The sequence below is a fragment of the Leptonotus elevatus genome, chromosome 1 (genome assembly GCF_054856555.1).
Source record: "Leptonotus elevatus isolate MCC_2025b chromosome 1, RoL_Lele_1.0, whole genome shotgun sequence".
Lineage (NCBI taxonomy): Eukaryota > Metazoa > Chordata > Actinopteri > Syngnathiformes > Syngnathidae > Leptonotus > Leptonotus elevatus.
The window spans coordinates 33,029,943-33,042,589 of NC_141239.1; the positions used below are offsets into that span (position 1 = coordinate 33,029,943).

Here is a 12,647-nt window from a genome sequence, read left to right on the forward strand (position 1 = left end):
GGCACACACAGACAAAGGCAAGACAGTATAAAATAATTTAAAGATAATTGATTCTGAACCGTACTAAATGAGAATCGTGATTCTTATTAGAATTGATTTTTTTGGCACACCCCTAAATAATATATGATAGTAATAAAAGTAATAATATTACGATCATAATATTATAGTCTGTATTTCACCATTTATATGTTTGTACTAAAGCCGAAAAGAACCATTTTGTCTGATAAGAAACTTATTTTCACATTTGAACTCTAACCTTTGCTAACCCCGTTAACTTGAGAATTTTGTAGGATTGACACATTTTGGAATGTGTTGTTTTGTTAGCATAGCATCCATTCTGTACGATTCCCTACTAAATTCTCTTGGCTGTTTACTTTGCGTGTGACGGCTGCTTTCGAAACCAGCACATCATAGAAAATGTGGATTGTTCTGATGTTGCTGACGAATTGCTTGTCACAGAAAGCCAAGCTGGGCCACGGGAAGAAAGTCATCACGCCTTCGGACCACCGGCGCTTCAGCCTCCCTTCGGGCAACGCCGAGCGTCTGCGTCTGAGCGACTTCAACTTCCTGGCCCTGCTGGGGAAAGGCAGCTTCGGCAAGGTGATGCTGGCCGAGATGAAGTCCACCGAGGAGCTGTACGCCATCAAGATCCTGAAGAAGGACGTGGTCATCCAGGACGACGACGTGGAATGCACCATGGTGGAGAAGAGGGTGCTGGCGCAGAGAGACAAACCGCCGTTCCTCACGCAGCTCCACTCTTGCTTCCAGACCGTGGTGTGTGAAAACTTGCCCACTTTTGAACATTTAAGGAAGTTTCCAGCTACTAGCGCACAAGCAGGGTCTTCTTTTGGACCCTATACAATCGCTTCTTTTAGATAATAGTTGCTTCAGTCAAGCCAGAAGTTTGTAGTTCTAGTGTAAAGTTTCTGTGGTCAAAATGTGCCAGGACTTGTTCAGCAGTCAATAATGTGGCAACAAGAAATACATATTTTTGGGAGGGGGGTTGATGGTAAAAGAAAAATCTTTTTTCCCCAAGAAAACAAACACATAATATTTATGAAAACAACATTAAGTCAGGATTAAAAGTCAAACTATCATGACATAAATATCAAAGTTCAATGAGTGCAGAAAGCCATGTTTTTAACAGGTATGAATTTAAAAAATAAAACTTTTTTGTAATGTTGTGCCTTTTATTATGGAAAAAGACTAAAAAAATAGGACTCAATTCTCCCAAAAATGTATCTTTCGCGCTTGAAAAAAAAAATAAAAAAATTATAAATATGTCTACTGACTCTATCTGTGCCTTTTGTTCTTAAAAAAAATTAAATAAAAAGCAAGGATGTCAGATTTATGTAAAGCTAAGTCACAATCACACACTCTAAAAACAGTTGTTAAAACAGTCCAACTATGGGTCAAAAATAGGAATGTAACGATAACGGCAATATCGTGATATCGCGATATAAAAACTGCCACAATATATCGTCGTCGTCGGGTCACGATATTAAAAGCAGCATATCTATTAAAAAAAAAGTCAGGTTGATTTCCATGTGTGCAGTTCGAGCACCCTCTGGTGGCTAGTTTTTTAGTGCAGTTTAATTTTCACAAGGCATGTTTTAGCCCTTCTATGTTTAAAATCCACGCTAATGGTCAGATGAAGGGGAACGTAATGTGCTTGTGAAGCGAGTCAATAAGTGGAGGAACTCAAAATGTGCGTGCATTAGTAAGTAAGTGCCTCAATATGAAGTCTTATTAGAGATTTTAGGTTGTTTATATGCATTACTGTTATGTACAAAAGCACAATATTGGGTGTTTTTTTGTATCGCCAACCTCCCCACAATATCGGGATAATATCGTATCGTGATGTTTGGATAATGTTACATCCCTAGTCAAAAATAGACCGATCCTCTACTTGTGTCTATTTGACCCAATTTTGAGTCAAGAAATTGGTCTTTTAGTGTAAAACAACTCATAAGTATTGGTCAGATCCTTTACTGGGGTCAAAAAATGGGGCCATTTTGTATAAAACAACCCATAAAGTGGATCGGTCCATTTTTTGATCCATACTTTTGACCCAACTGTTTTTAGAGTGTATAAAAGCTTTTAATTGACCTAAAGCTAAGGTATGTGTTTGTTATATTGGCTGGTTGGCAAATGTATGTTTTAAAAGAATCTAATTGATTAATTAATTTTGACCAACATTTAGACAATAGTTCCCACGCTCCTCCAAAATTCATAATTCTGTGATGTAATGTAAATTTTAAAAAGGACATTTGGAATCGAAGGTCAGGGCTGTACCATTTGCATTCTGGAGGAAATGATCCATCAAACTACATTCATAACCAGGATTGTTCCCGCTAAAATTTTGTAGCATCTATTGTTGTAGAAAGCACCCGTAACTTTCATAATTTCAAAGTCTTCTTTGTGTTTAGGATCGCCTCTACTTTGTGATGGAGTACATCAATGGAGGAGACCTCATGTATCATATCCAGCGTATGGGCAAGTTCAAGGAACCACAGGCCGTGTACGCTCTTTTCTTTTTTTTCTTGTGATTCAATACGATTTGAGTCATTGTTTGTTTATTAATCATCCTTCGCTTTTTTTTCTCTCTCTCCTCAACAGGTTTTATGCAGCCGAGATCGCCGTTGGGTTATTTTTCTTGCACCGGAAGGGAATTATCTACAGGTGGGTGACACTTTACACACTCTCATCTGTAAACAAGGTATAAGATTGCATTTCACTTTCTAATCAGCAGTGAATTAAAATTCATTTTAGCGTGTGCGTGCGTGCGTGCGTGCGTGCGTGCGTGCGTGCGTGCGTGCGTGCGTGGAGAACATGCGCATTGGGTACACCCACAAAATCTCTTAGGAGCAAGAGCTGAGTTGCGGTAAAATTGTATTGCAACGTGATAGGTTTTATTTAACGTCTACAGTTTATATTTAATTACCCACTTCACTATCAGCTGTGATGTTTGATTGTGTTTAAATATGAACTGATAAGCACTTGTGAGCCGTTTCTGAAAATTGCTTTACTTACTAAATGTTTACTAATTTCCAAGAAAATCCACAATGATATAATGAAATGGAAAAACAGGAAAAGTGTAATTATTTTAGAAGTAGTCTTAATATTAATACAACTATTTTGACAATACCGTTATAATTGTTTGACAAAAACATTTTATTTTGGACATTATATAAAATTACAGGTACAGTATAGAATGTTTTCACTTGTTTAAAAAAATAAAAAAATAAAATAAAAACAGTATAGAAATCTAAATAGTATGGCTTTGTAAACTTTTTTTTGGGGGGGGGGGGTATTATGAGAGAACTGTCATAATTTTACCAGTACAAAGTAGAAAAAACTACAATTTATATTGAACAAAACCGAATTTGTGAATGAAAATGAGTCACGTTATAATTGAGGACATGCTATTATATTGTTTTATCATTTTAAAAGGTTTTCTAGAAATGTTCCTTGGGTGTTATTAGGTGTGCCTAATGTTGTGGCTAGTACATTTAAATATATATATAAAAAAATGGAGAGTGGGGTAGTATAGGTGGAATAAGAGGAAGGGGTCAAGGAAAAATAATGGGTGAGATGCACAAAAAGAATTAAAAACAAATAAATATCAGATATAGGAGACATATACACTGATAATAAGTGATTTGAAGCAAATGTCAAATAACTTGTTGTCCCGAAAGGCCAAATATCAATCGTATCGACTCTGATAAAGGAGTAAATAGAGAAACGAAAGCGTGAGGTTGTGCCTGCGTTGCAGGGATCTGAAGCTGGACAACGTGATGCTGGACTCGGAGGGCCACATCAAGATCGCCGACTTTGGCATGTGCAAGGAGAACATGTATGAAGGCATGTCCACGCGCACCTTCTGCGGCACGCCCGATTACATCGCACCAGAGGTGAGGCGCCCATGGTGAGGAAACGCTCACCGACAACTGCCTTCTTTTTAGTGCACTGGTGCCTTGGGATTGAAAATCATCTTTCATTTTTTGAAATGAGTGATAAGCAAAACAAAATAGTTGTCAATGTGTTTTTTTTAGAACAAAAATAGCACTCTGTAATATTGTGTTATACTTTCTAAAAATAACTTTTTTTTTGCTGCGATTCAATGGACATTGTGCTGCTGTTTCTGGTGTCGTGTCGGCACCACCTGGGTACAGTACAATACAGTACAGTGCAAGAAGGAGATAGTCCTGATTGCTCAATAAGCCATAGTAAAATGTTGCTTGTCACAGAGGATCAAGAATATATGCCTGTAAGTATTGTTATAGGTGTATGTGTACCCCTGGTGGTACATGAAGGCACTCCGGGGGGTATGCAAAATGTTTTGATAAATTTAAAAAGCAGCTTCCACGCAAAAATCCTTTAAAAAGAATTCTTACTCTATGAAAATATTTCAGGAAAGTCTAAGTTAATAAAATAACATTTATATTCAGGAGGCTATTTCATTGTCCTAAAATTCCAATCTCCTCAAACCAGAATAGTTTGACCCAAACTGTCATATGCCATCAGGATCACCTGTCAATCATTTGAAAATGTTATTAAAAATTAATGATTTATTTTTTAGAACAGATCTTTACTATGATCCCAAAGGAGGATGCTTAATGGTGACAATAATTTTTATGTGCACAAATATTTATTTTTAACTTTAAGTTTATTTTTATTTTTTTTAAAGAAGTTTTTTAGTCTTTTGATTTCCAAATAGTTCAAGAGAGACCACTGTACAAATAAAGTTCCAAAATGTAATTTAAAAAAATATGGGTTGTTTTTTCAACCAAATGTGTTTTTCACTGGTGAGGGGGTACTTGGCCAAACACAATATTTTACAGTGGGTACATCACAAAAAAAGTGTGAGAACCAATCTATAATGATTGGCATCATTCTAACCCTTTTATCTATGAAAGGGTTAGAATGATGCCAATCATTAGCCCGCCTATGGTATTTCCTATTATGTGTTAGCAATAAGCTAGTGAAGGCAAAATTAGGTGGTTGTTTTGAATACACATTAAGTAATTATTTTTGTTTTATGTTTAGTTTGACACTAAACTTCAGATGGGAGTGGCAAGAGAAAACTTTTTAGAAGAATGTGTAATACTCCATTTCCACATGTTCAGTATTTAACTCGTTCACTGCCATTGACAGCTATAGACGTCAAAAATTAATTTTAACTATTTCTATTAGTTTAACTTTTTCTTCCACTTTTGTTAACAAGAGTATGAAACCTAGAATTATTTTGGGTACATTTAGAACAGATATAACATTTTTGATTAATCGTGAGTTAACTAGGGAAGGCATGCGAATAATTACGATTAAAAAATTTATCACCTGACGCACCAGTTTTTAAGAATGTTTTCCTTTTTTTTTTGTAATGAATAATTGTAATTAATATTTTTTTAATTTTTAATAATCTTTTTTTTAAGAAAAGATTATTAAAAATGAGGAGCGTCAGGTGATTATTTTTTTTATCGTAATTAATCGCATGACTTCACTAGTTAACTCACGATTAATCAAAAAAATTATACCTGTTCTAATACAATAAAAAAAAATCTAGGTTTTCGGGAAAAAAATGGGGAAAAATGTTAAACTAATAGAAATAGTTAAAACTAATTTTTGACATCTATAGTCGTCAATGGCAGTGAATGAGTTAAAGGCCAAACACTTTACCGCTAAAAACAGTGCTTCTGATGCTCTCTGCAGTAAAGTCAATAAGTACCTCCACCCTATGTGAAGAGTATCGTGATGTAACTTCATTATGCCTTTGACGGTCAAATGACTTTTGTTTGTCGTGAGTGACATAATAGTCGTGTTGTTTCAGGAGCAGTCTATTTTGGGTCTTTTCTTTGTAATTGTAAATTGAGGGACGAGCACAAATGGATCCCTTCCTCTTTTTTTCTGCTAAGTGCAGCTGCGATTTGTTTCGTTGTTTTCTCTCTGATTATTTGCGGCGTGCGTGTGTATGCGTGGGAGTGACACGCGTAAATTGGAGGGTAGGAGAAAGCGTTTTTGTTGCAAGCCTCTGTGAATCGCTGGCAGTAGTTAATGGGGAGACTGATTTAGTGGGTTTGGATGACATGATTATTATATATTTTTTTCACTCAACTGACCCTGTAGCCTTATGTTTAACCCCCACTCTTCTTTTCTCTGTTAGATTATAGCCTACCAGCCATATGGGAAGTCAGTAGACTGGTGGGCATATGGAGTTCTGCTGTATGAGATGCTGGCCGGACAGGTAAATAAACACCGGAGGGTTTATGGGAATGTTGAGAGATGATTATGAAGCTGGACGATTAGTACATATATGAGAATGAAGTACATATTTATCATGTAGATGTAACAGTTGATCATGGATTCCATTTTTCACAACCATCATAAATGTTGTTTTTTTCTAGTGCCTCACTTCACAATCACATATTTCCTCTAAGCCAGTGCCTTGTATTCAAATGAATTCATGCAGATTCCATTTATTCCTTTTTTTTCTTCTTTTTTTCCCTCTTCTTTTCCTGAGAGAGCTCAGTGTTGTTCATTCCGTAATTTTACAGATTCGACATGTCATCATAATTTTTTTCCTTTTCTTTTTGTATGTGCGTGAGTATGTGCATGTGCGTGTGTATGTGTGTGTGCAGGTGTGCGTGTGCGTGTGTGTGAGTGTGTACTCATTAGTTCACCTAAAACCTATAAAAAATCCCATACCGTTCACCTAAACCGAATACTTCAGAATCCAGCTAGAGTAGTGAGGTTGTCAGGAGACCCGAGGAAGGATCAAAGAAAAGAAAGGAAAGTGAAATCTAGCACCGATCAGACATTACCTACTACAAACCGGCTTACCAACCAGAGTCTTTCACCAACCCCAGAAACATCTTAATTTAAAATTTTAAATTCCATTTATTCCACTGCAGCCGCCATTTGACGGCGAGGACGAGGACGAGCTCTTCCAGTCCATCATGGAGCACAATGTGTCCTACCCCAAGTCCATGACCAAAGAAGCCGTGTCCATCTGCAAAGGGGTACGTGCACGAGCATATCATATTGCAGCTGTTACAATGCATTAAGCAGTCACCCTCAGCGTTTTGCACTCCCATGCGTGGATTTCTAAGCATTTTTTGTGGCGCAAATCCAAATTCAGAACTGTGCACCTCAAATGCAGTACCGCATGTGTAAGTGTAGTATCAACATGCATGATAGCTTACTCATTAACTGCCATTGTCGATTATAGACGTCAAAGATCCGTTTTAACCAGACTAGCAGTGAATGAGCTAATATCCATTAGCTGCCCGACTTTCGTGATTATATTACATATTCACATTAAAAAAAAAGAACAATTATTACTGGGAGCTGTGACATCGTAAATCATGTGGCCCTCTTATTGTTTGCTTGACATCTCATTTTCAAAAATGAAAACTGAAAAGTGAGCTGTGAAAATGTGGTTTCCAGTGAAGATGTCACATTTTTGTTGTCGTCGTCGCTTCCCGCCAGCTGATGACCAAACACCCTTCGAAGCGCCTCGGCTGCGGGCCGGAGGGCGAGCGGGACATCAGGGAGCAGGCCTTCTTCCGACGCATTGACTGGGAACGGCTGGCCAACAGGGAGATACAACCACCGTTTAAACCCAAAGTGGTATGCATTGTTCAAAAGTGACATTATAATGATCGCCAATATAGAACATTTATGAATGAATGGTTGCTTTTTAAGAATAAAAGGCTGCAATTTGGGGGAAACCATGCTTCATTTCAGTAAGTAGTACAGATGTATTATTTCGCAGATTAATTTACTGCTTGTTTGTTCAAAGTAAATAGGATGAGGACCTTGCATAAAATGATTGCATATTATTTTATTTATTTATTTTTTATATTTTTTATTTATTTTTATTTTTTCTTAAAGAAATTATTGCATATTAAATCGCAGTTGTAATATTGAGGGGAAAAATTTGCAGTGAGATTGTTTTTAAAAATGTTCAGCCTTCGTGCGTGCAAGTGTTTTTTAACCTTATTGGAGGTACTGAACCCCACCAGTTTTTCATTGAAAAAAAAAATTTATTTTTATTTTTTTATTTTATTCAAATTCAAGACCAAAAGAAAATGAACAAGAGTAGTCCTTTCATCGAATCTGGCTCTTTTTACCTTGAATTCAGCAAGTGTTGTGTTCTTGCATTCCCCATCTCCATGCAGCTGAAGGAAGGAAGGAAGGAAGGAAGGAAGGAAGGAAGGAAGGAAGGAAGGAAGGAAGGAAGGAAGGAAGGAAGGAAGGAAGGAAGTCTTCCTATAGTTTAGCTAGCTAGCTAGTGCTGGACTAGAATGGCTCAAGTAGGCATTGCAAATCATCCACTTAGGACGCTGACTGCCATCACTTAATTCAACCACCGCTGTTTTCGTGCAATGGAACCCAGGGGCAGCAGATACAATGAAAATAGCAGAGGCCCCGGAATTGAACCCTGTGGAACACCATACGTTCCGTAATACATGCAAATTCATATTGCACATATTTGTCTGACCACTTTCTTTTCTTTTCTTTTGATTGACACAGTTAATATGAAGGGATTACAATAATAATAATAAAAAAATCACAAGACCTACGATCACAACAGTCACAAGTCGACTACTGACTGAGCGCACCAAATTCCCTGCAGCACAGATAGGCCAAGCAATGTAGCGTGATCACCTGCGGCCAATGATGGCCAAGCGGAGCATATCATCACCACGAATTATACGAGTTAATTAATTTGTTGTCTTAGCTGAAGAAATTTGGAGAAGATGGCAAAATAATTGCCATTGTTCATCATCAGTTTTGTTATTTACACAAGTTCCAAGTGAAAAATTGTGCGTACTTGTATTGCTCATTTGTGAAAATACAACAAACACCTGCGGTGAATTACAGTTCCTTGTAAGGGAAGAGCAAGTTGTGCAAAAAGTACGGAAGCCTTCAACATTGCACCACATGACAAACATGGCAGAAATCACCGCTGCAGTTGGACATTCAAAATTCTACAAAGTTCAAAGTTAAAGTACCACTGATTGCCACGCCCATCTCAGTGGGGTGACATTTGGTGAACTACACCAGGTCAACTTAAGTTCAAGTGTTCGTCTCATCCTGAATTTCCCTGAACGTCCCAACTTTGACGTACTTGCGATATTCTTGTACAGTCTTTGGTGTTGACATTAACGTGGCGTGTATTTTGTTTCAGGGCGGCAAGGGAGCGGAAAACTTTGACAAGTTTTTCACGCGCACGCAGCCCATGCTGACCCCGCCGGACCAGATGATGATCGCCAACATCGACCAGAGCGAGTTCGCCGGCTTCTCTTACATCAACCCGCAGTTCACCCACCCGTCCCTGCACAGCGTGGTATGAGCGGCGCCCGGGACCGCCTCGGACTCGCCATCTCCCAAAAACACAACCGTCTCACGTAATCCTCCGTCCGTCCGCAGAGTTCCGACATCTAGGTATTACTTCTGTATACTGTGTGCAGATGTGACTGAGGGGAGCCCCCCCCCCCCCAAATGCAGACTTTTCCTTGTGCTTTCCCCCCTCGTCATCCTTTCCCCCCGCAACGAGCTGCACCGCACGACAACAGCTGATTGAGTATATTTTCTGGATTACAAAAGAAAAGTGCGTACGTGCACACGAGTGCCAAAGTGCGAGCGGATGGTTGTTTTAACCAATCGCAGTTTGAGCCTCCCTCAAAGCAGACTTCTGATTTTTGGCTTCTTTCTGAAGACCAAAGTGACGGCTGACAGTGCTATCCAGTTTCAAGAAGTTCTTTCCATATGCACAAAACGGTTGGTTGCATGCTTCATTTCCGACTCTGTGCCAGCATTAGGATTCAGTAATGTTGTACGTTTGATTCCAGCGGACGTTTGTTGTTGTTTGTTGTATGTCTGCCCTCCCTGTTGAACACTTTTGTAAATATCTTTCTGCCTGAGAAGAGGTTTTATACGAAGAACTGAATGTGCTTTTTCGAAGATTTCTATGTTTCGATGACGTCGTCCCTCCTCCCCTCACGCCTTTCCCGCTCCTTCCCCAAGGTGGGAGTTGGCTTTGCGGTAATGTTTGAACCCAACTCTTTTCTGGTTGTTAAACGTTTTACACAAAGTACCACCTCAAAAAAATACTTGTTGCTCCAAGTAACAACAATCATGTTGAAATATAGAAAGTTTTCATCAAAAAACAAGCAGAGGATTCAGTCCTACAAAAAAGGCTATATTTAATACACTGCTGCCTTGAGATACGAGTGACCCAGTTTTTCGAGAGATAAGTCATATCGGAATTTTTAGTTTATTTTATTTTTTGCTTTGACTTCAGATTACAAACTTGAGATATGAACACTGTAAGGTAGCATTCAAAAAACAACACTCAGCATTTTGGAAGATTGAGAACAATTCTTCAAAAACTTGAATTATTTCTACAGTGGGTTCAGAGGGTTCGATGCACACTGTTTTCATGTTTTATGAATGAAATACAATGACATCCACTACACGTATCAGCAGAGTGAAAAATGTGTCTGCCTGAGCAAGGTGCATCGATCAAATCCACCAAAATTGCATTACACACTTGGACCTGCTTTCATCCAGTCTAAATTCTATTCTACTTTCTGTCACCGAATTGTCAAGTGCGAATTCATCATGATGTACAAACTGTTGAATTCTTCTGATTCTTCTGATTCTAAAGTACAATATTTAGGTGTGACAGTTTCTCTATTTAAAACATTATAAAAATGTTGTGTTTTTGGTAAGCTGGAACGGATTAGTAACATTTCCATTAATTTCAGTGGGGAAAGTTGATTTGAAATACAAAATTTGAGTTATGAGCATGGTCACGTGACAAATTGAACTCGTATCGCAAGGCACATACAAGTTAAGTGATGAACAAACTGTTTCACGATCAAATCCAAATGTATTGATGATCAAAGTGAAATACAACTGAAGTGTAATTGGGCAACAATTGTTTTGCATAACACTAGAGAGAGCCCGTGAGAATCACTTTCCCTGTAGTGTTTACCGCGACAAGCATGGAGGGTTCCTTTGAGGTGTGTGCACGTGTGTGAGGCAAGGTGTGTTCGAAGCATGAACAAGAACCTGTGCATGATCCACAGTCGTTCCTGCAACATGGAAGGAGCATGCCGTTTTCCGTTTTCTGTCCGGATCGTGCGCTTTCCTCGTCTCGCTGTCATGTAGCGCTCAAAACAACAAAGTCCAAACCTTGATAGAATCGCTTCTGTTGGCTTTTTGGTGCCAAAAAGGATTCGTCTCGTTTCCGGTAAATTCTCTCAGGCGGCGTTATTTAGTCGGCTGAACTTCAACGGCTGCCAAATTTCACCTGAATTCACTCGCGTACGATATTTGCAGCTATCACGTGGACCAACATGAGGATGTTTACATGTCTCACATTGAGAATCAGTATGGGAGGACCTAAGATGCTGAGAGAGATCATCAAATGTTGAGCTCTCAGGTGGGCAGAGAATTTGTGATGAATTCATGGAAGTGTCATCCATTGATTTGATTTGATTTAGTTTTGCTTTATTTGCCGGCGAGCAGCTCGGGGTGTAAAGCAAGCTCACCCGGGACACGAATCAGGACAGATGGACAATGAATGGATGGATGGTTACATTTTACTTTATTTTGTATCACTCACCCTGCACTCAAGAAAAGCTGAAGCCAGATAACTTTATGTTTGCATATCTTAAGTTATTATCATCAATGATTTTATTTCAAATAATGGCTGGGAATTAACTGGGAATGTATACACACAGTATTGTACACAAGAATAAATCATGACATGTTAGCAAACTTATAAATGATAAAAATTGCATTTCTGTCTTAAATTAAATTTAAGTAAAAATTCAACACCTCAAAGCTTTCCTACAGTTGAAACATTTTAAACAGTGAAGTTCCAGACGAACCCGCCCATGTCAAAGATTGGTTCGTTTTCCCAAATGTAAGCTTTGCAAGTTTTGCATTTTAAGACGCCACAAGAGGCTTCGGTCGGAAGCACGGGATTGTTTGTCTCTCTTGTTGCTTCCCTGACTCTCTTCTTATTGTTCCCTTGTTCTTTGTGCTATGGTGAATACTGTGTATAAATAAAGTATGAAAAATATGCACCCGTGTGTTCGTGTGGGTTTGACTTCTTTCAAGGTGTGTTTGGAAAAAACGTGTATATGCTGTCACCCAAGCTGAAATTGAGTTGGGCTGAGTTAGAATATTTTTTTCCCTTTTTTTTAAACTATTACTTGACTCTTTTAAGTATTGCAATCATCTAGTTTAATGTGAGTTTTTATGTTATGGAACAATACTTTGCACATATTATATTGGTTTGTTCCATTGTTGTTTTTTCAATATCCAAATGTTGCTGATACTGCATATTTTGTTAGTGTATGAAGGAATAAGGATGTTATATATTTATTCAAATTTTATTCTACAACTATCATTATTACTATATTATATATATTAATATAAAGTAAAGTAGTAATGGAAGTACGAATAAATACGTTTTTACTTCTTTAACTTTTCAAACATGTAATTTAATTACATTCCTTTTCTTTTTTTATTGGGTTTTTTGTTTGTTTAGATTTCACAAGTGCAAAAATAAATGTGTCAAATTAATCAATCAATCCAATGTATTATAAAATATCACTTTGTCACCA

General features: G+C 38.0%; 1 protein-coding gene across 2 annotated transcripts in view; it reads left to right on the top strand.

Moving 5' to 3' along the window:
• Positions 1-12,110, top strand: part of prkcab (protein kinase C, alpha, b) — a 118,560-nt gene extending 106,450 nt beyond the window's left edge. For both annotated transcript variants that reach the window (XM_086093281.1, XM_086093290.1), the window contains 8 exons: positions 460-774; positions 2,430-2,521; positions 2,620-2,682; positions 3,776-3,914; positions 6,164-6,244; positions 6,912-7,019; positions 7,489-7,629; positions 9,194-12,110. In XM_086093281.1, coding sequence (XP_085949407.1) covers positions 460-774; positions 2,430-2,521; positions 2,620-2,682; positions 3,776-3,914; positions 6,164-6,244; positions 6,912-7,019; positions 7,489-7,629; positions 9,194-9,358 — 1,104 coding nt within the window. In that variant the 3' untranslated portion in view covers positions 9,359-12,110. The remainder of the gene's footprint in view (positions 1-459; positions 775-2,429; positions 2,522-2,619; positions 2,683-3,775; positions 3,915-6,163; positions 6,245-6,911; positions 7,020-7,488; positions 7,630-9,193) is intronic.
• The last annotated feature ends 537 nt before the right edge of the window (positions 12,111-12,647 follow it).